A 22,378-nucleotide genomic window follows, 5' to 3' on the forward strand; every position below is an offset into this window, starting at 1 on the left:
CAAGGTCCTCAGTGTGTCTCATTCCAGACATTTAAGTCCAGAATTCATGAGAAATAGTTTTAGCATTTCCTGACTGGCAAGGTTGTTATACATTCAAACTGTTGTAACTTATTTCTCAGACTCTAAGTAGCTAAAAAGTCATACTTCTTTTTTCCTTTGGGAAACTTATTCTAAAAATATTCTATTCCAAACATGTCTACTAAATCAATGTCATCTCAAAGATACAAGACAGTAAATCCAGAGTTGTAGTTTTCCAGGCTAGATGGAAAAACTAGAACTCTCTCTAAGCAGTAAAGCAATACATTAAAGATGTCAGTCATATGCAATACAAGGGATTCCAACACTTGTTTATTTTTAATGCAATACTTTAACATACTACTTAAAAAACACTACTTAATCTATTAGACAGTCTACTATGATGCAACATCCAAATTGAGCTACTCCTAGAGTTGGCTTTGTGGTTTTAGCAATTCATTTACTGGTTACTGTTTTAGAGAATAAGCTTAAGCTTTCCTACAAAATCATATTAGTTAGGCAGGGCATCATATTCACTACTGAGACAACTGCACTCCATGCTAGCAGTCAAGAGGTATGCAGATGGGCAGGGAAGTATTGAAACTTAGTTGTCAAAGTGTGCCAGAGATTATGAATGTACCATTTAACAATATTTTATAATACCTTATTACAAAGCAAACACCTATTCTGTAATAGGAAAATTTCTCTAAGAATGAGAAGACTAAGAATTGTTATGAAATAACATTTTCAAAACACATTTTAATCTGAAAATAAAACCATCAAAAATGATCAACAAATTCTAAGCCATCATTGATTCAAAAGACCATAAGAAGACAAAGACTATATTTTAGCGCTTATTTCCAAGAACGGGAAGTGAGTAACTGACAGGATAACACTGAGTTATTTTCTGTTGGACCTGTGCACTTAGTACTCATACCTGATTGAAGTGGTAATTCAGAGCAAAGTCAGTTTTCCACATTGTACTGAGTTGAATTGTCTCTCCCTAAGTTCGGCTCTGCATAGAGCCCTAGAATGTAACATTTGGAAACGTAGGGTTTCAAATGTAATTAAGATGAGGTATATTGGATCAGGGTCACCTTAAACCCAATGGCTGGTATCCTTTTAAGGAGGCCATGTGAAGACAGATTAAAGCACAGAAGACAATGGCATATGAGGAATAGAGCAGAGCTTGGAGGGAAGTGTCTACAAGCCAAGGGGTTGGGGGCAACCAGCAAAAGTTGGAAGTGGCTGCTTTAAACCACTTGATTTGGCAGCCTCAGCCAACTAGTACTCACACCAAATTATATCTTACTAAAATCACTTCGAGAGTTCATACATAGATAATTTTAACACTGGTACCTTAGAATTTTAAACAGAGGCTGAAAAAAGTTGACCCAAGCAGGTCTCCCTCATGCCTCTCTCTATTTTTGCCCACAAAATGAGGAACAGTGTTCAACAGCGTTCATGTGCTGGGAATAGTTAGGCAGCAAATATTTGGAGATTTTTGACTCATTTCTAACTAAAGATTAAACTAGAATTCAAATTAGAACACATCTTCCTCTGTAGAACCAGTGGTTTTCTTTTACAAATCTACACATAATAATTGTAGAGAATGGTGTGATGGTCTAAGAAGTAGACATTGGGCAGCAATCAAATCAGGGTATTTAGTATATCTGTTACCTCTTACATTTATCATTTCTTTATGGTAAGAATACTTAAAATTCTCTCTTGTAGCTATCTGGAAATAATCAATACAATATTGTTAACCAAAGCCACCTTACTGGGTAGTACATCACCAGATCACATTCTTCCCAACAACTCTGGACCACTGGTCAACCTCTCCCCATCCTTCCACCACGGGCTTCCCCAGCCGCGCATTCTTCCTACTCAGTTTCTGTGAGATCACTGTTAGATCTCACATATGAATGACATCATGCTGCAGCTGTCTTTCTGTGTCTGGCTCATTACACTAATCATAATGCTTTCCAGGTTCACTCATGTTGCTGCAAATGGCAGGTGCTTCAATGCCATGGTACTTTTGTTCCCTCCAAATTCTAATGAATGCTAAACTTGTTGTTTAAATTTAAAGCCATGGCTAGGACAAACAAAGCTCTCAGATGGTCTTCAGTCATCCTTAGGAATTTCTTACTCTTGTTTGTTTTGTCAACTTAAAACTTCTGGTCTCAAACTTAGATATTTACAGTATTATTGGATTAAGAAGAATAACAAAAAATGGTTCCCTGGGCCTCAGCAACCTGAAAGAATCCATGGCTGTTGAAATGCCTGTGTTGTCACTACTAAAGACCCCACAAAACAAAACAATTCATACCAAGCATGGGGTATGGAGTAGTGGAAGAAGAAATATGGATAAACAAAGTTTTAAAAGTTTCTCCCCAAGAGCTGTTCATGCCTACTTTCTCTCACTTTAAAATTTTAATTTGTTTACTACTACTACTACTACTACTATTATTATTATTATTATTATTGTGTGTGTGTGTGTGTGTGTGTGTGTGTGTGTGTGTGTGTGTGTGTGTGTGATGTTTATGTGTTTGTGGGGGGGTTCATGCTATTGCATGTGTGAGGAGGTCAGAGGCAATTTTATGGTGTTAGTTTTCTCCTTCCACTATGTGGGCTTTAGATATCAGACTTGGCAGCAAGTACCTTTACCTGCTGAGTCATCTTATTGGCCTTTTCTCTTTTAGACAGTCTCATTATATAGACCAGGCTGGCTTCTAGCTTGTGATCCTCCTGCCTCAGTCTCCTGAATGCTGAGGATCAAACCAAAGACCTTGCACATGCTAAGCAAGCATTCTACCACCGAGTTACATCCCCAATCTAGGCCCATGTCTAAATTGTATTTTCTAGGTCCCTTATATTCTAAAGTCAGAGGTCAAAGGACAACTTACAAGAGTCAATTATCTCCTTCCACTATGTGGGTTCCAGTGATTGAACTCAGGCCATTAAGCTTGGCAGCAAGCACCTTCACTTGCTGAGCCATCATCTTACCAGCTGCACACTCATTTTAAAGATTTTACTTACAATTATGTTTATATACATATGTCTATGTGTAAGTATGTGCCCGTAAATACATTTGCCTATAGAAGCAAGAAGAGGGTGTTGGATCTCCTGGAGCTACAGTTACAGGCAGTTGTGAGCTGTCTGATATGGGTGGTGGGAACTGAACTTGGGTCTTCTGGAAGAACAGCAAGTGCTCTCTCTCCAGTTCCTACATACATAATTTAGAACTGTGTGTTATAGCAGTTAATGAGCTCCAACTCATTTATGCACTATATAAAAAGCCAAACCAGGGAGGGGTAGATGGCTCAGTGAGTAAAGTGTGCACCATGTAAGCATTAGGGCTCGAGTTCAGATCCCCAGAATCCATTGTGTCTTTAACCTCAATGCTGGAGGATCCCTTCAGTTCACTGGCCAGTCTGTCTAGACAAATCAAACAGTGGCAGGTTTAGTGATAGACCCTGCCTCAAAAAATAAGGTAGAGAGCGAGCGAAGAAGACACTCCATGTCCATCTCTGACCTCTACATGTATGCATATACATGTACACACGTATCACACAGCCTCATAAATGTTACCCCCACCCCCACACAAAGTCAAACTAAAGAAGAAAATCTGATAGTTGACCAAATTTATGGACAGAAGCCACTGTTCAATAACTATAATTATATAGTGTGAAACTGAAACATCACACAATATTCTTAGCTTACCTTTCCCCACAGTGGTCCTCATCAAAATGGGGCTCTACAGGACTTCAAAGGAAAAGATGTGTGCCTGACTTAGCTTGAGAAGTGCTATTAAATACATCTCAAAAGATTTCTTTCTTCAGAGCATCTTAGCACTGTTACTATAACTATGTCCATTCTGAATCCTACACTTATTTAGTCATCAAATAACCAATCAGTTCAAGTCTTTTCTCCATTTCTGCCATAGTATTACCCAGGAGAAGAAGACTCTATAGAACATCCTGTAAAGTTTTGCTTTAATGTGATCTACACCCTATAGTGGGTGAATCAAGCAGTACCAAACAGTTCTAGGTCTTCCAAAGCAAGTTTTGTTCTCTTATTAAGGCAAAGAGCTTCCTGCAAAAAACAACCGACATCTACTCTTACCATGGAACCATCCAAGATTTCACTGTAGAAATCAATCAAGTTTTCTGACACTAAACTGAAGGTAGGCATGGACTGCTACTTTCTGTCCCTATACTTTTCTTTTTCTTTTTTGGGACAGGGTCTCACTACACAGTCTTGGCTGGTCTGGAACTCTCTATGTTCTGGAGCTCACCCTGTAGACCAGGTTGGCCTCAAAACTACAGAGATCTGTCTGCCTCTGCCACCCAAGTGCTGGGATTATAGGCATGCGCCACCACACCTGGTTTAGCTTCTGTTTCTTTTCTTTTCTTTTCCTGTCTTTTCTTTTCTTTTCTCTTCAGTTTGTTTATTTGTGCCCTAATCTGCTGTCGAAGCAGCCTGCCAAATTTAATGATGGAACATCCTCTTATGTTTGAAGAAGACACCAAATTTATGAATCCCAGTGTTCCAGCAATATTAAATATTTATGTGTGTGAATATATCTAGTCCACTGCACAGTATCTCATTTGTTTTTTTTTTATCACTTCTATATGCATGTCTGAGGAATAATGTTTTAAGGCAATAGGAAGAAATGACTGTTAAGACTAACAGTTTATTATAATAGAAACAAAAATGTCTTGGTAAATTAGGGCTGTGTCACTCTTTAAAAAACTCACTCATCACTTGCATGCACACATTATTTATAAATATAAGTAAATACAATTTCCCCATTGTGGCTGGTGAGGATATACTGCATTTGTACAATGCATATGTTTTATTTCAGTTTGGAATCTATACTATGTAGTTTGCCCCATTTTTTATAGAACCAAAGAAACTGATAGAGATCTGAGAATCCCTATGAAGTAAAAAGGTCTGCCAAATACTAAATGTTCTCCAAACAAGAAAACTAAAAAGACGAGACTTACATCTAGCAGTGTGTGAAGATGCTGATCCTGGAAAACACTGTGTAGAAAATCTAGGTCCTTTTCACTGCAGTCTGTAAGTGCGTGAATCTCTTCCAGGCTGTCCAGCACCTGAGAGACGGCTCCTGGGGGGAGGGTGAAATGGAAAAGAAACCGCTAGTACATCATCAATGTTACACTAGATTGCAACCTTAAGCTTGCATTTAATAACAATGAGCTTCAGAACTCAGAAGGCTTACATTTTTTATTAAGGAGAGGCTTAAATGTGCTTCATGTCATTTAAGGGCAGAATATTTTGAGTGCTTATGTTCTCAACAAAGTATTTGTGTCTTTTGTTTTTAAAAGTGAACTTAAGCTTGTATACTTAAAGCACTCTGTCAACATAACTGGCTACTATGACAGAAGATCTGGGTACAGTAAGGTATATACATCATCTAGATAGTAAGGGCATCAGGATCCCAAGGCATTTGCAATATTATAGAAACAACACAGGTGGGCCTTTTACACATGGACATTCTCTCAAGAACCAAGAGAACAATCAATTATGGGTATGAGGCAAACAGACCATCAATTGAGAGCTCTTGCTGCTTAAAATAAGCTTGGAATTTTTGAAAAATACTTGTTTTTTTTTTTTTTTCGAGACAGGGTTTCTCTGTGTAGCTTTGGAGCCTATCCTGGCACTCGCTCTGGAGACCAGGCTGGTCTCGAACTCACAGAGTTCCGCCTGCCTCTGCCTCCCGAGTGCTGGGATTAAAGGCGTGCGCCACCAACGCCCGGCTGAAAAATAGTTTTAGTTGGCCAAGACCTCAGTCAATTTTTTCCTTTCTAAATTATACATATGAAGTCAGGAGAACCAAAGTCATTCTCATTGTCCCAGCACCTTATACAGACCCACAGACAAAGGGATGGCAGACAAACTGGCATACGCATAAAGGACACATCCAAATATCACATGAAAATTTTTAGGAAAATCATTTGGTAGGACAAAGAAAATGGAAGTGTTATCAGGCTCCCTACATTTCCTCAGGACCACTACGCAGGTATCACTAGTGAAAGATACTTATGAGCATTATTAAAGTCAGTTACATAGCCTTAAAGAACCACTCAACTTGTTTTACTCTACAGATGACATGCAAATATACATTCCATAGAAAAGACTCCCAAGAGGAACATTTGTATATAGCAAGAAAGTCTAAGAAACAAGTGCTTCATTCACAGTTAAGTCTTCAGATCAGCAGTTCTCAGCCTGGGGGGGACTTGGATTTTGCTCTCCAAGGGGACATTTCTTAATGTCTAGGGCTATTTTGGTTTGTCACAGTAGCAGAAGGGAGGGTGGCTATTGGTCTGTAGTGGTAGAGGCTAGGGATAGTCCAAGGTCTAGGACAGCATCCAAAATGTCAGTGCTGACTTTGAAAACCCTGTTTCAGACAAAAGTACAATATACTTTAGTAACAGTTTCTAGTTCTTGTCTCAGATCCCATCCATTACAATGGGCTCATTGGTGAGAATGTAAATCAGTGTTATCTTCCAGAAGGTAATCTGGCAACATATGTCAAGAAACTTTAAATGCTAATGTATTTCAACTTGCTAATTTCATTTGCAAAAATCTTCCTTAAAGAGAAAAAAAGGAAGATTCTGTATAAGGATATTTAACATATAAATGGAAGACAAATATAATAGATAATGATTAAATTATAGTATGCTCACATAATGAATATATAGCTGGATAAAAATTGTTTTTGAAAAAAACTAAAGACTTATGAAAATTCTCATTATATAAAATTTAGAAAAGTAGAAAACAAAACCATGTAACACATTTCCTAATTACGGTAAAAAAGAAAACCCAGACAGACAGACAGACAGACAGACAGACAGACAGACAGACACACACACACACACACACACACACACACACACACACACACGTACATAGACATGTACATACACACATACATACAGTGTAAAAATAGAACTAAATGCACCAGAAGTGTAACAGTAGCTATCATTTCCCTACTTAGTTCATCCTGTTCTTCTCCATATGTTCCAATGTTTCTACAATAGCAAAAACAAGTTGCTACCTAAGCTACTGATTTTTTGTAGCACTATTTAGCACATTAAACTTTTGGTGTTTAAGTCACAAATCATGTGGCTATCCACATGGAAATTACTGTGGCTATTTTAAAAATGTCTTTATTTTGGGACAGTTATAGATGCAATGCACTTGTAAGAAAAAAGACACAAAGATCCACAAGGTGCCTTCATTTTGCCATTTTGGTGATGTTATATAAATGAAACCACACAGCATATAACATTGGAGACTGACTCTTTTTTTTTTAAACTAGTATACTCTGCAGTCATCTAGTTCCTCTTTGCTGCTGAGCTGCAGTTCATGGCATGGATATGCCAGTTTGACCATTTATTTGTTAAGAAGTAACTAGTGGTACTTTTACATTTTGGATAATTTATGCTTATCAGGCTATCGAGATTTTCACCAGAAACCTAAGTAGATATTGAATGGGATCAAAAGGTACAAGGTAGAAATCAGTTCTCATTGCCTCCACTAGTCCTGAAGATGTATGGGCACAATCTACTGCCTTTTACCTGCTCTTAGAATTTTACTTTGCTCAATGTAGCAACAACCAAACCAAACAAAACAACCAAACAACACAACACCACCCTGTAAAGCATCACAGAACCAATTTTGTTCATTCTTACTGAAAGATCTGGAAAGTTAAGAGAACATGTAGAAAAAAATTAGTTCCCGATGTCCCTATGAATATCAGATTCCCTAAAGTACATCATCACTAGCAGATTAAATGACACTGAGGTTATCACATTTTTAAAATCAGTTCTAAAGTACTGAAGTTAAGAAACTAAAACAATGAAAATATTTAAGGAAATTGTTTTGTAAACTTAAAGTCAACAGACAACATAAAACCTAGTCATTATTTTCGTTCAGTCATTTTTAGTAATTATTGTGCTACTATGTATACGCTATTTAGCAGTTTACTAATAAGATTAAAACAACAAATGACCATGTATTAAATGAATATAAGATGGCCAGGCTAGTGATTGGAAAGTTCTTTTACCTGTACCCGAACAGGGTATATCATTGGTTGATCTGTGAACTCCTCAAGTACTTGTGACATTCTTGTCCTGTCAGCACATTCCACGAGTTACTCACTGGACATTTGTTTATCCTTTTTTTTTTTTTAAAGAGTTGCAAAATCCCCAAGGCAGGTCTGCATGTCATTTATTTTATAATGTCTACAGGCTGTGCACTGGGTTAAGTCCTTTAGGATGATTAATAGGGCTGGAGAGATGGCTTGGTAGTTATGATCACCTGCTGCTCTTGCAGAGGACCAGGCTCAATTCCTAGCTCACAATTGCCTGTAACTCCAGCTCTAGGGGGATTTGATGCCTCTGACCTCTGTGAGGACCTGTACTCATAGCATATACCTCCTGCACACACATATAATTAAAATAATAAAAATAAATAAAAGGAATTCATAATAATGGTAGCTCCTAATTCTTTAGATTGTTATCATTTGCACCACATAAAGGCAGACATCATTCCATTTTTCTAGATAGGAGATTTGCTTTCAGAAGGGTCCAAAAGGGTTCTAGCTAGAAAGTGGTAGAACCAGTGCTCAGCTCTGGGCTTGTCTAGCTTCAAAGTCCATGTTTTTCCCAACTTACTACACTAATTGGCTATGTTAGGAGGCACAGAAGAAACTTTTATAATTATGGTTCATACATAGATATGGAGGTTGGAAAAGAATTTGACCCTACTGTGTCAATCCATAACCAAGTTCCTTACTGAACTGAATGCTTCTCCTTCATGCCAGGTGCTAGGTAGGGGCTTCAAGGAAAACAGAAATATGTTCTCAAGCCTCAAGGGGCTCTCAAATTGGTGTATGCAGGAGGAAAACTACACTTTGACATGAAAGTTCCTGGGACAGGGTTGGGGAGAAAGAGGAGAATGAGCAGGAAGTCCCTGCCTTAACCAGGGGATGAATCCGTTGATGGGCCCACTGGATGGATGTCTGTCTGAAAACATTGAAGGCATCTGTTAGCCTGCATCCCATGGTCTCCAATGGTCTGCTAAGCCTCTATCTGTCACTTCTGGAGTGACTTCCAGTTGTAGCTTGTACACAAATGAGATTCATTTAATGTACTGTCCCTCATGAAAGGGAGCATTTCTCCAGTTGTACTCAAGTCACTTACTTACAGCTCTGAAGAAAGGTCCCTAATGTTAAGTTTCAGCAATTATGCAGGTGAATTGTTTAATTTAATTTTTCTTTCATTTTTAAAATTGAATAAATGTCTTTGCTCTAATCTTAAAATCTTTTCTTCACTTTACCACTGTTATATCATTATTATTGTTATTTTGAGAGCTGGGGATTGACGCTCAGGCTCCATTGATGGCTGGCAGATACCCTTCTACTAAGCTACACTCCATCCCAAACCGTGTCCATATCAATAGCTTCTTTTTAAAGAACCTCTTATAGTCTTATTATTTCTTTATTTCTGCTTTTGTTTTTTGGAGACAGGGTCTCACTATGTAGCCCTGGTTGATCTAGAACTTATAAGAGAACCTCCAGCCTATGCTGTGCCACCATGGCCTGCAGTCTTGTTATTTCTTTCTTTGGGGCTGACCAACAGAACCACAAAACACATTATGGGCTCACAGATGTGTACAACTAGCATCTCTGTTCAAGTACCAAGCCCATCTAAAAGGCCCATAGTTTTTCAATGAAAGAAAAAAGTTAACAAAAATAAATTAACATGGGGCTGGAGAGCTAGTTTGGTGGCTAAAAGCAGTGCTTGCACTTTCAGAGGACCCAGGTTTGATTCCCAGCAGTCACACAGTAACTCCAGTTTTAGAGAATATGGTGCTTCTTCTGATTTTTGTGTACACACACACACACACACACACACACACACACACACACACACACAAACATTCATAAACATAAAATAAAATAAAATAAAATAAACCTAGTTAAAAAATAAATGGACACAAAGATTTCGATAGGTCTTCTCCATTGCTATTGCTTCTGATTTTAAACACAGGCACTAGTGGTAATCACACACACAGATGACTAAGCTGTTACTTGTATTCATTTTATTGATCGATGTTGTCATATAGGAACTTTTCAAAGACTGAAAATGATACTTTTCCTATAAAATCCTTGAGTAAATTTCTAACTGCCTTAAAGAAACAAACCAGCCAACAAGTGGTCCACAAGTTCTCCCTAGGAGACAGCTATTTAACGGCACAACTGCAGGACTCCTATTTGCTTTTGTATTCGGGGCTGTGCTTTGTAGAGTGTGTGGTTCAAAGGGATGCTTTATCAAAGAATTCTTGATTAAAAGTATTTTTCTAAACAAATTATGAAGATTTTAGAGCTAAGTATTAAAATAGAAGAGCTAAGATTAAAATAGGAGATTTTAGAGCTAATTATTAAAATTGCCCATAGAAAATATTTTATTTTTTGGAGACAGAGTCTGACTATATAGCTCAGGCTGGCCTCAAATTCTTCTTGTTTCAGTCTCCCAAGAGATGGGATTACAGGTATGACTTGCATGCCTAGATAAAAATCATAGTGGAAATTATTTTTTTATTCTTGATATCTTATGTGATTTTATAATAACCCTGTTATGCAGTTGAGTGTTTTTATATTTGAAAAACTGGAGGCTTATCATGGTTCAATAACCTAGCCAAGGGCCACTCTCAGGCAGGGAGTAGAGGAATGAATCCCAGCACCCAACTGTGACTCCTGTTCCAGTGTGCTCTCTATAACCTCAAACCACATATTACCTCAGCAATGCCCCAAGATCATGTGTTCAGTAATGCTGTGCTCCAATTTCTATTCTCTTTTTAATTTCATTTGCATTTACCATATAAGGTTCTTTTCTAGCATTTGACCCAAACTCTTACACTGATAAATATACTAAAAGCAATTATATCCTGGCTTAGGATAATATTTCACACAGTTCATTCAATAATCATGTGTGTGTTTCTAAAAATTCAGGTTAAAAATCATACACTTGAATTTTAAACATATCTACTTTTCCTAAGAATCTCACTTCTCAGAAAGTTTTTGTGAAGTCTTCTGTTGCTATTATGAAAAAAATAGTCAAAACAGCATAAATATGTCAACTACCTTAAAAATGTTTTCTAGGCCTATTTATTTAAAGAGGAATATGTTTTTAAAGTCAATAAAAGCTTTGGATCCAGAACAGTTTCATTTCAAGAGTGGAAAAGTCTCACAAAAAATGACCAAGTAAAAATAAACCCAAAGGGACAACAGAAAAATAAACAGAATAATATTTAAACTAAGAGGTTCTCAGAGTCAGTGTACGCTAAGTCCCTCTCAAAATCTCCCCCCCCCCACACATATCAAACTACAAACAATTCCAAATGGGCAGAGAGTCTGACAACCACACAGTTCATGGAGTTGTTAGCAGCTTTCTGTACGGCTCTAGCATATGTATAGCCAGCTAGCCATCTGGCAATTCATTGTATTTCTCATCCCTGTCAAAGTGGCAGAGTTACTCACACCAGTCACTTCACTCTGAAACAGTTTAGCAAAGACTTCAATTCTTTTCCAGGTAAAAAATTAGATACAGCAAAGTATACAAGTCTCAAGTTCACCATTCAATGGGCTTTGCTGTTCCCATGTTCACCTGGCAGTTATTTCAAGAAAGATCTGCGAGCATTTCTCATATACACGTATAGCTATGGAACTTGGTAGCACTGGCAAATGCAGCATGTGAATGCAACTCTTTTCTTCTGAAGGGTAAGCAATACCTTCTATTGCCTATTTCAGGAGTGGCTCATTAACACAACACTGTAGCACTGTACACACACTCTCATTGCCCAATCAAAGCTCTCCCTTGTAAACATGATACCTTGTTTTAAAGAAAGGGTCTCATTGTGTACCTCAGGCTGGCCTTGACTTATGATTATCCTGTCTCAGTCTCATTGGGTGCTGGGATTATAGGTGTGAACCCTGTCCCCAGCTAAGCAATATAATGCTTACAATTTTTGTTTTGCCAGATTTGGAGGCACATGTCTTTAATGACAGAACTCAGGAGACAGAGGAAGGCAGATCTCTGTGAGTTCAAGGCCAGCCAGGGCTACATAGTGACACCTGGTCTCAAAATTTTGTTTCTTACTCAAAAGTGTACTTTATTAAGTTAAGCTCACCGATTTATATGAACACTGTCATCACTCAAAAATATTCCCTGTGTCTAACTGCAGTCTGTCTCTTCTCACCCACTCCTAGCCAACAGCTTTTATTTTCAATGCACAAAGCAAATTCAGGCTTTTAATCAAGCTATAAGCAATAAGAAATCCCACAATGGAAACTGTATTTTAAACCCTGGCATATGCACTATAAGCAATTTCAGTTCTGAAAATTTGTATATGATGATACATATCTCAGACTCATTATGTGTAGATTATGGTATAGATACCTCAAAAATGTATTAGCTTAGGTTTCTTAAGAAACTCTACATAAATGTTTCATCAGCACATAGAGGCTAAAATTCTAGTGGCATCATGCTTATTGAAATAGTCTGTTTCCAAGAAGTAACATTCTTCATTTTTATTTCTTTATTTTTGAGACAGGATGTCACTATGCAGCTCTGGCTGTCCTGGAACTCACTATACAGGCCTTGAACTGACAGAGATCTGTCTGCCTCTGCTTCTCAAATGCTGGGATTAAAGGCATGCAACAGTAGGCATAAGTAGGAAAACATGCAACAGTAGGCATAAAGAGTAACATTTTGGGGCACTATTTTTTCAAAGTACTTTAACAATATTCTGCTAGCCCTTAAATGCTCATTTGTGTAAAGTTTTACACAGATTGGTATGACTGATAGGATACTCATTATCAATTGTGATGTTAGCTGTGGTTGATTTAAAAGGATAGTGAGAGAGGAAAAAGGAAAGAGAGGAGGAGGGAGGAAGAGATTGGTTGCTTGATTGATTTCCATTTTTACAGCCATTAGCATGGATATATAGGTAGCCGCTGGACCCCTAAGATCCTGTCCCCTGCTATCCCTACTGTTTGTGATCAATTACTTCTCCTGGCATGGGGACTGAGCATATAGAATGCCACTTCTGTGGCATGGTTGAAAAATTGTTCCCTGTCTTGGGAAAACAAGGGAACAACTCTTGCCTTCTATTTAGTCATTTGTGTTGGGGCAGTAAGCTGCCAGGTTGTGAACAGCCTTGTAGACAAGGCCACAGCCAGTGAGGAACAGAAATTTTCTATTGACCACTGGGTAGGTTTCAAAGATGTCACTATAGTCATGCCTTCAAAGGCCTTCAGCTCTGGAGTGCCATCGCAAGAGATCTTGAGGCAGAGGCACTTAGCAAAGCCATGCCCCTACTTTGGACCCATGGGGCCTGCGAGGAGGAGGCAATTCAGTACTCAGCCACAGATCACTAGTATATGGTGAAGTTTTTGTAGCTATAAATATCAAATGCAATAAAAGTGACAATGAATTTATTAGCACTCAAATTTATCTTTGTCTCTTATTTACTTTCCTTGGTAAAGTTTTATTTTGCATTTTGAATACTGACATTGATGCAATCCACTCCTGTTATCTGGACTGTCTCAGTTTTACTTACTTATGTGTGCATATTTCTTACAGATCAATGTTCTCACATATTCAAATTACATTTTTACATGTGTATGTGTAATGAAACTGTCAAAACTCAGTTACCCTAAAAGTTTACTTGAAAGCCAATGACAAAATAAAATGTTACCTTTTCCCCAGAATATATTTGTGTTTGAAATTTACATGTGAAATAATATTAAGTGTGGTTGAAAATTTAACTCTGCCCCCCCAACTTTTGAAAGAAGTGACAAATTAAGTTGAATGACAATGCCTCAGGAAATCAATATATAATATATATATATAATTATATATATATATATATATTCTCATTTTATGGTTAGACAGTGTTAAAATTCACATTTAAATATCCAAACACAAATAGCCATGGAAAAAGTCAAGCCAATATGAACCATGCAAAGCCAAACACTTTTGCATAAAGATAAACCATAGAGGTAAACAAAGGGATACCTACTTTCTGCTGCTAGAAGTCCTAGGAGGAAGGCAGCATATGGACAAAGGACAAACAAGATTTTAGAGCAAGCAGGTCATCAAGCCATAGTTGGGCCCACTAGATACGCCACAAGCACAGTCCCCCACCAAGTCAACCCCCCAAAAAAAACTTCAGACATCAATTACTGGGATCTAATTCTAAATTCTTTGCTTTGGAATATGACAATAGACTATTTCTATTTTGAATTAAGTACCAAAGCAACAAGATACTGTTTACCATAAGATTAACCTTAGCGAATCTAGTAAACGCATAATGAAGTTCAATAATAGAAATAGAAAAGAATCTTTCATCAAAAAATTGTTTTACATTACAATTACACACTTAAACATGCCCAACCTTTCTTTGGATGACAGGTTGGGGAGCTGATTAATTTTTAAGCTGTGATTTTTAAATACTCACATTTTCTCAAATGCATACTCATTACAATAATAAACTTTAATTTAAGGAAATGACATGCCATATTTTATGAGCAAGCAGCTTTAGTCACTGTCCTCAAACTTTGGATGTTGTAGAGAGAATTTTAAGAAATTTTGGGAGACAAAATTAGGATTGCCAATTATTACTTTGTGAGGCTTATTTAAAAAAATGTATCTACCTATCATTTCATAAGAATAGAAAATGTACTATGGAAGATAGAATACAAAGACAGTTTGTGGAAAGAATAGGCAGCTGGAGAAATACTGTTCCCTGTCTTCCCAGCCCTTCCTGCCCACCCCCAGAACCACCCTACAAGTATAGGCTCTACAGCCATTTCTCTCTCTCGACTTGGGCTTGGATGTACTTGCAGGTAAACACACAAAGTGCTTCTGGTTTTGTAGTGTAAAATAAACCCGTGCAAATTCAAACAGAAAGACAGAGGAAAAGATAACTTTGGGAATTTAAAATAAACAAGCATAAGGATAAACAGAGAAGACTAGGTTTGAAAATTAATGGAACTACTAAAAATGAGATGGAAGTAATGAAAAACAAATGTAGATATTTTCATTTACAAAAGTGCAAAGCTCTATTTGAATCTAGATAAAATACAGAAATGGCTTTCTGCAACTGATGCACTAGTGTTGGCTGCAGAGAGGACAGGGGTTGGCAGATGGTGGCTTGGTCAGTAATGTTGATTAGGGCAGAATGCCTTCCTCAAAAAGGCTTAGTATTAAAAATTAATTTTAGAAATGTACAAATAATTTCTGATAGCTATGTGAAATATGTAGGAAATGTTATACTTTTCTTTAAAAATCTCCTTTGCTTTTGCCTACTGACTATATAAAAATTTCCTCTTCATTGAGGGTAGTGATTTACATTTAGATTTTAATTCTTCTACTTTTGTTTGTAGCACCCAGATAGCATCACTGGAAAAGATCCTTTACAGGTATTTACCATAGCCATTTAAAATATATACTGCTTAGAAGATCATGAAGTTCCCAGAATTAAAGAAAAGAAAAAGGACATAACAATGTGAGAATGCAGTAAAGGAAAGGCAAAATGGAATGCTGAATTGTGAATAATTAATATGAGGTCTTGCAGGGTAGCCTGCAAGATGGCAGAGGAAGTTTTGCTGTCATTGTTGCTTAAAACAAAGTAGTATACTAAAAAAAACAAAAATAAAAACAAAACAAACAAACAAACAAACAAAACTGTTTCAACCAAACCACTTAAAGAATGTACTGAAAAAGGGAAAACCTAGGTGGTAAGACATACTTAATATAAATAAGCATGTCTATGAGTATAGATGATTTCTTTCTGTGAAGAAAAATTTCAACTCTTCCAGAAAAAGAACATTTATGGCCTCATAATGTTCTCAGTGGGCAGAGGAAGATATTAATTAAAGGCAAATTCTGGAGATTAGGTCTACAAAAAGTGATTTACAAGGACTACAATGTTTTCTAGACCCATTTCAAAAGACAAAAGTGATGGTATAGACACTGACCACAAATCCCAAAGAGATAAGTTACTCTAAATATAGTACAACTTGTGACTCGATCATGTCATCACCAATATTAAATAAAATCCATGCCTGGATCCACTCTCCCTAAATAAGGTTAACTGTAATCTGCTGAAAGCCAGAACAGAGATGTTCAAGCTCTAAAAACTGTCTAGGGAATGGAAGCAAAATATAGTAGGAAAGAAAAGGGAAGAGACGAACTGGTCCAGAGCATGTGTATAATAACAACCACGGCCCAGCCCAGTGCACCAGAAGGGCTCAGGCAGCTTTCTAAGGCAGCACAAGAGGAAGCCTCTGGGCTTTGTCCCCAGTCACTTCTCTAAGATTCTGAATGTATTTGGAAATCACCTTCACTCAAAAGAGGAAGATTCATATCCCAATTGGTAGAAGTCAAAAGGAGGAAGCACATACCTGCTGGACTGGGAAACTCAGTCCTGTCATTTTGTATATGGTACAGGGACACACTGATTGCTAAGAGATTTTGAGTCTGTATGTGCATGAAGAAGCAGGAGCATTGACAGACATTCCCAGACCCACCAAGGAAAAAGTCCTCATATTGCTGACTGTGGGACATAGTACTCATGCTATAGGAGGGCTTCAAGCTTGGATTCTAATGCTCATACACAAATATTGAAGAAGCCAGTTTAAGTATATGAAAACCAATCAGAAGGACAAATTCCACCACATAAAAAATTGTCTTCAACAGAAGTAAAGCAGAGGCCAGATGACATACATCTCAGGAGTTAAGTAAATAAACAAGAGGGAGCCCATGCCCAACACTGGACAGCCACAGGATCTGGAAGCTGGATGGCTAAGAGACTTAGGGTAGAACCAAACATGACTGACAAAGTCAATGCAATGATTCCAAATGACATTCTGCTATAGATCGGTGCCTAGCCCAATCATCAGAGAGGCTTCCTCAGGAAGCTGATGGGAGCAGATGCAGAGCCCCACAGCCAGACATTAGGAAGAGCTCAGAGAACTCCTCGGAAGAGGGGGAGGAAGGATTTTAGGAGCCAGAGGGGTCAAGGACACCAGAAGAACACAGCCCACAAACTAAACAGGGCTCATAGAGACCCAGAGACTGAAGCAGCAATCACAGAACCTACATGGGTCTGAGCTAGGTCCTCCGTACACATGCTGTGGTTGTTTAGCTTGGGGGTTTTGTTGGATTCCAAACAGTGGGCCTGTCTCTGATTATTTTGCTGCTCATGGGACCCTTTTCCTCCTACCGAGTTGCCTTGTCCAGTCTTGATATGAGGGTTTGTGCCCACTCTTACTGCATCTTGTTATGCCTTGTTGAGTTGATATCACTGGGAGGCTTGCTCTTTTCTGAAGGGGAAGGAAGGAGCAGTGGATCTGGGGGAGAGAGGAAGTGTAGGGGAAGACTGGCAGGTGTGGAGGGAGGAGAGGCTGTGATAGGGATGTATTGCATGAGAGAAGAATAAATAAAAAAGAAAAGAAAGAACTCTAACCACTCTGCATCTAAATTGGTCATTTCGAGTTTTAGTGAATGGTCCTGGAAAACACCTCACTAGTCAGATGTCAATGTGAGCATTTTATAGAATGATTGTGTAAGCACTAGCAGGTTTTTTCCCCCCAGGAGTACTTACATACCATTCATCAAAACAGGTAACTCTTCTATGAGCTTCTTCCTTGAATACTTGCACACACAAGTTAGAGACTTTACAGAGAGAAGAACTTGGTAACTGTTTAAAGCTCACAAGACAGCTTTTACACGGAAAGACTTAATTTCAAGAAGTGCTGTCCCCAAGTCTGATCCCATGTGGTTGACATGGGAAGCTCTTACATTAGAAGATTTTTCAGGGGAAGAAGATGATCATCAAGACCCAGCGAGTCTGATTACGACCCTGGGGTGGGTGAATAGACTATAGAATTTGGAGTGTACAAAGGGGAAGAAGTATTGTGGTAAAAAGAAACTGGTATAATGTTGGTTTGGGAGCATTTGAGGAGGACAGCTTTGGTGTTCAAATAAAGAGGAACCAGGCACCTGTAGGTAGGATTTGGTGGGTGACAAACTTCCTTAGAATCTCTTGGAGTACTTAACTAAATTCCCGCAAAGATTATTCAGAATGGATGAGAAAAGATAGACGCCAATTGATTCACACAGGTGAATGAGTGAATTTCCCAATTACCTGAGGAGGTAGGGTCTTCAGAGAAATCTGGCAACTCTTCAGGAGGGTCCCCGTAGAAGGAGTTGAATTTATGACTTGACACAGCAGCTAGTACTGCACCCTAATACAAAAAGATGAAAAAGCATACAATTATAACATACACACAAACATAAGGTATTACCTAAATGGTTATTTACCTTAAAGATTATTCAGAAAGTAAATTTGGTTTTGTGTGTTTGTTTCAGACAAGGTTTCTATCTGTAACAGGCTGTCCTGGAACTCGTTTTATAGATCAGGTTGGACTCGAACTTACAGAGATCCACCTGCCTCTGCTGGGATTAAAGGCGTGCACCACCACTGCCTGGCATAGAAAGTAAACTTGTAAGAAATGCTGGCTGGGAGAGTGATGGCTCTCAGAACAATTTTGGATTACTTTACACTAATTCCAAATTCAGAATAAAGTGTATGAACTAATTCCTTCTTGAACCTGCATATGTACCACATAGTACAAGACTCTGTCATCATAAAAATATGTGGCAGAAGGATATTTAGTAGAATAGAAATATGTTTGCAATAAACTATATTTTAAAAAGTTTTCAGTCCAAGCAGTGGTGGCAGATACCTTTAATCCCAGCACTTAGGACACAGAAGCAGTCAGATCTCTGTAAGTTTAAAGCCAGCCTGGTCTACAGAGGGAGTTCCAGGATAGCTAGGGGTACACAGAGAAACCCTGTCTTGAAAAACCATAAGAAAAAAAGCTTTCAAAATAGTACAGTCTGATTTCTTCTTTGGAAAAAAGTTAATAAGTATAAAACAGTAAACATATATGAGAATATTAACATAGTATCACTGAGTAGTAGGATTGTTTTTATTTTTCAATCTTTTTCCTCTTCTCTTTTTGCAACAATGACTATACTACTCTTGCACATCAATTCTCAACCAGGCCGCACATTAGAATCAACTACATGTAATTTTTTTCCCCGATCTTTGAGACTGGGTATTATGTATCACAGACTGGCCTTGAAGTTGCTATGTAGTTGGGGATGCCCCAAACTCTTGATCCTATTGCCTCTACCTCCTCCTAAGTGCTGGTATTATAGACATGGAACATCACTCCTGGTTATGAAACCTAGGAGAGAAGTACTGCCATACTGAGTGCCTGGCATCTTTTAGGACTATACAGTGTGGGACAGCAATGGGAGTTATTGTTTCAGTCATAGGAAAAGCCATAAGTTGCCATGCTTGCTCTCTAGCTCTGCCTGGTTCTAGCTACGAAACACTGCTTGAGTAGATCCTTAAAGCTCTTTAGGTTTTCTTGTTCTTGTGTGTGTATTTGAGCATGTTTATGTCGATGTGTGTGCATATGTGTGCATGTGAAGGGCAGAGGTCAAACCTAGGTGTCATTCTTCAGGAGCCATCTACTTGTTTCTGCCTCAGGGCTGGGATTGTGTATTCTTCTGTGGGTGCTAGGGATGGAACTTGGGTTCTCATGCTTGTGTAGGAGGTACTTTTCTGACTGAACTATCTAGCTCTTCAACCTCTCTAGTTTTTTTTTTTTAATCTGTAAATGGAGAATATGAAAGGGGATGTGCCTTAGTTTATAAAATTGCCAACAGTCTTAATATACACAAAAGTGCTCTGGAAGCTATTGAACATTCTGGAAGTATAAGCCATTACTAAGCCTACGAAAATAAAGGCAGAACATAAGTGTAAATCTTTTATTTCTCTATATAGAATTATTCACTTAGGTAGTTTAAATATCAAATTACCAAAGTGGTCTATCATAGTTTCTATGTAAATTCTAAATAATGAGCTCATGATTTTTTTTTTCTGAGAGGAAAGATAAATCTGCCATGTATGTAGGAACTTGTTCGTAAATACATAAAAATGTTAGTGGCAATGTGTTTCCACACGGTCCACTTTTTGGAGGGGTCATGTTAAGTTTTTTTTCTCTAAATTTTAATTGAAAAAATAGACTAAAGGAAGTAAAGAACCAATGCCAGATGTGATGTTTTGTGTCTATGGTTGAGGCAGAAATAGTGGGAGTTCCAGGCTAGCCTGGGCTACATAGCAAGGCCATGTCTCAAAATGGCAGCAGCAGCAGTAACAACTACCATCACTACGATCATCAAAAAAAAAAAAAAAAGACAAAAAAGTGAAACACACACAAAAACACAAGTAGTTTTGATAGTGCTATTTGAGGCAACTGCCTAGATTTCCTATAGTATGGGGTTAAAACAAGGTTTTGAATGCAGAATATATCAACCATATAGGAAGAAATTAGTGAATGCTGATTTCTTCTTTATATGGAAGAATCTTTTTTCCTTCTTTTTATTTATTCTTTGTGTCTTTCACATCATGCCTCTGGATGAAAGGTGCGGTCAGTTCTCCGCCTTTCCCATCCTCAGGGTTAGCTCTCCCGCATCTACACCTTCAGGACGAGATCTACTGTGTCGCCCAGGCAAGATGTAGGGGCCACTCTTTCAAATTGCTGCTGCTGATGAGGGGCAGGGACCGCTCTCCTGCTCTTGTGACCTTAGGGCCAATTCTCCCACCTGCCTCAGGTGTGGATGGGCAGGGGAGGGAGGGAGGAGAAGAGAGGGCATCTCTCTCCCTCCCATGTCACCACATGACAGATGAGTAACAGAGACAGCTCTCCCATGCTCACAACATTGGGGCTGGCTCACCCACACCTCTGCCAACAGGGTACTGTACTGCCCAGGTGAGATGCAGGGTCCACTTTTCCGAGTGCTTCCGCTGGTAAGGGGGAGAGTGAACTCCCTCATCCACCACAGGTGGCAGGGGCAGGGGGCAGGGCATCTTTCCCTTGCCCTCACCACAACATGGCAGACAAGGGGAGCATGGCCAGCTATCCCATTCTCACAGCTACAAAAGAATCTTATTTCACTTTGCTTATTATATATGGTCCCTAAAAGCTGGGCAGAATGGAACTGTCATGCATTGAATCCTAATTCCCACACACCCAAATCAGAATTTTAGAGATGTTTTATTTCCAAGTGAAGTTCACCCAAGTTTCTTGGTATGTTGGTGTTAGGTTTTAAGGCTTTCCCCAGCTTCTTCTGTAATTGAAGATCCTATAAACACATATTACACCAGTACTTAAAAGAACCTGAGAGAAAAATTGCTTTGAAGTAGTAAGTTCCTGATTTCTCTGGCCTATGACTAGCAGTTTGGTTTATTTAGTTTTCTCAGCTCAGTGACCATACATGGTTCCACTAGGCAATTATGTGGAATAGGAAAACAGTTTCAAAATAGCTCAGAGTCACAGAATTTTATTATGCTTTGAGAGCCATTCTAAAAGATTCATTTCATAGGTGGGAAACCTGAGGTCCAGACAGGCTTAGCAACCTGTTATGATTGAAAGAGTAAACAACAGTGCTCAGAACTGAGACCATTCTTCCTAATTTAAGGGTTTCTACTGTACCAGTAGTTAACTTTTTTTTTTACTCTGAAAAGGGATAGATCATAAATATTTTAGTCTTAGAAGGTTACATAGTTACTTTTGCTACTACTCAACTCTGCCACACAAAAGCAACAACAGATCAAATGTATATGAATATATGGCGTTGATTTTCAATAAAACTTAACATACCTCAAAGGCTGGACTGGACCCCCAGGCCACTGTTGCCAACTCTCACAGTACACTACAGCTAGTGAACAGCCAGTTGGGTACAGCAATATAAACGGTATCTTATATAAGTAGTTCTCCATTTTTTGGTTTATTCAACCTTGACAAAGATGCTTTAGCATGTTTTAAGGATGAAAGATAATTTTTAAGTTAAGACTATTCAAAATCTGTTAAGAAAACTATGATAAAATGAAAACTTTCTGCTTTTCAAATACTAAAACAGCATTCCTATGCCTTGTCTTATGCAGTTAAGGGAAGTTAGAGGAGACTGATGAGCAGGCAGAGAAGCAGGCAAGGAATACTTTTGTAATTTGTGAAACCAGTAAAGGAAAGCCATAGAAAGTTGTCAGAAATCTTCCTTGCCTGTGTACTCTTCCTTTTTAAAAGAATTTATTTGACAATTCTATAATTTCTACATGTATTTAATATATTCTGGTCATACCCATCCCCTTGCATCCTCCTACTTTCATATCCTTTTGTTTGGGGTCT

General features: G+C 38.3%; 1 protein-coding gene across 8 annotated transcripts in view; it reads right to left on the reverse strand.

Moving 5' to 3' along the window:
* Positions 1-22,378, reverse strand: part of Cask (calcium/calmodulin dependent serine protein kinase) — a 328,910-nt gene that overhangs the window by 61,727 nt on the left and 244,805 nt on the right. For all 8 annotated transcript variants that reach the window (XM_027433199.2, XM_027433197.2, XM_027433195.2 and 5 more), the window contains exons 10-11: positions 18,262-18,361; positions 5,025-5,146 (exon numbers count right to left, since the gene is read on the reverse strand). In XM_027433199.2, coding sequence (XP_027289000.1) covers positions 5,025-5,146; positions 18,262-18,361 — 222 coding nt within the window. The remainder of the gene's footprint in view (positions 1-5,024; positions 5,147-18,261; positions 18,362-22,378) is intronic.

This window comes from Cricetulus griseus, chromosome X, assembly GCF_003668045.3.
Source record: "Cricetulus griseus strain 17A/GY chromosome X, alternate assembly CriGri-PICRH-1.0, whole genome shotgun sequence".
Lineage (NCBI taxonomy): Eukaryota > Metazoa > Chordata > Mammalia > Rodentia > Cricetidae > Cricetulus > Cricetulus griseus.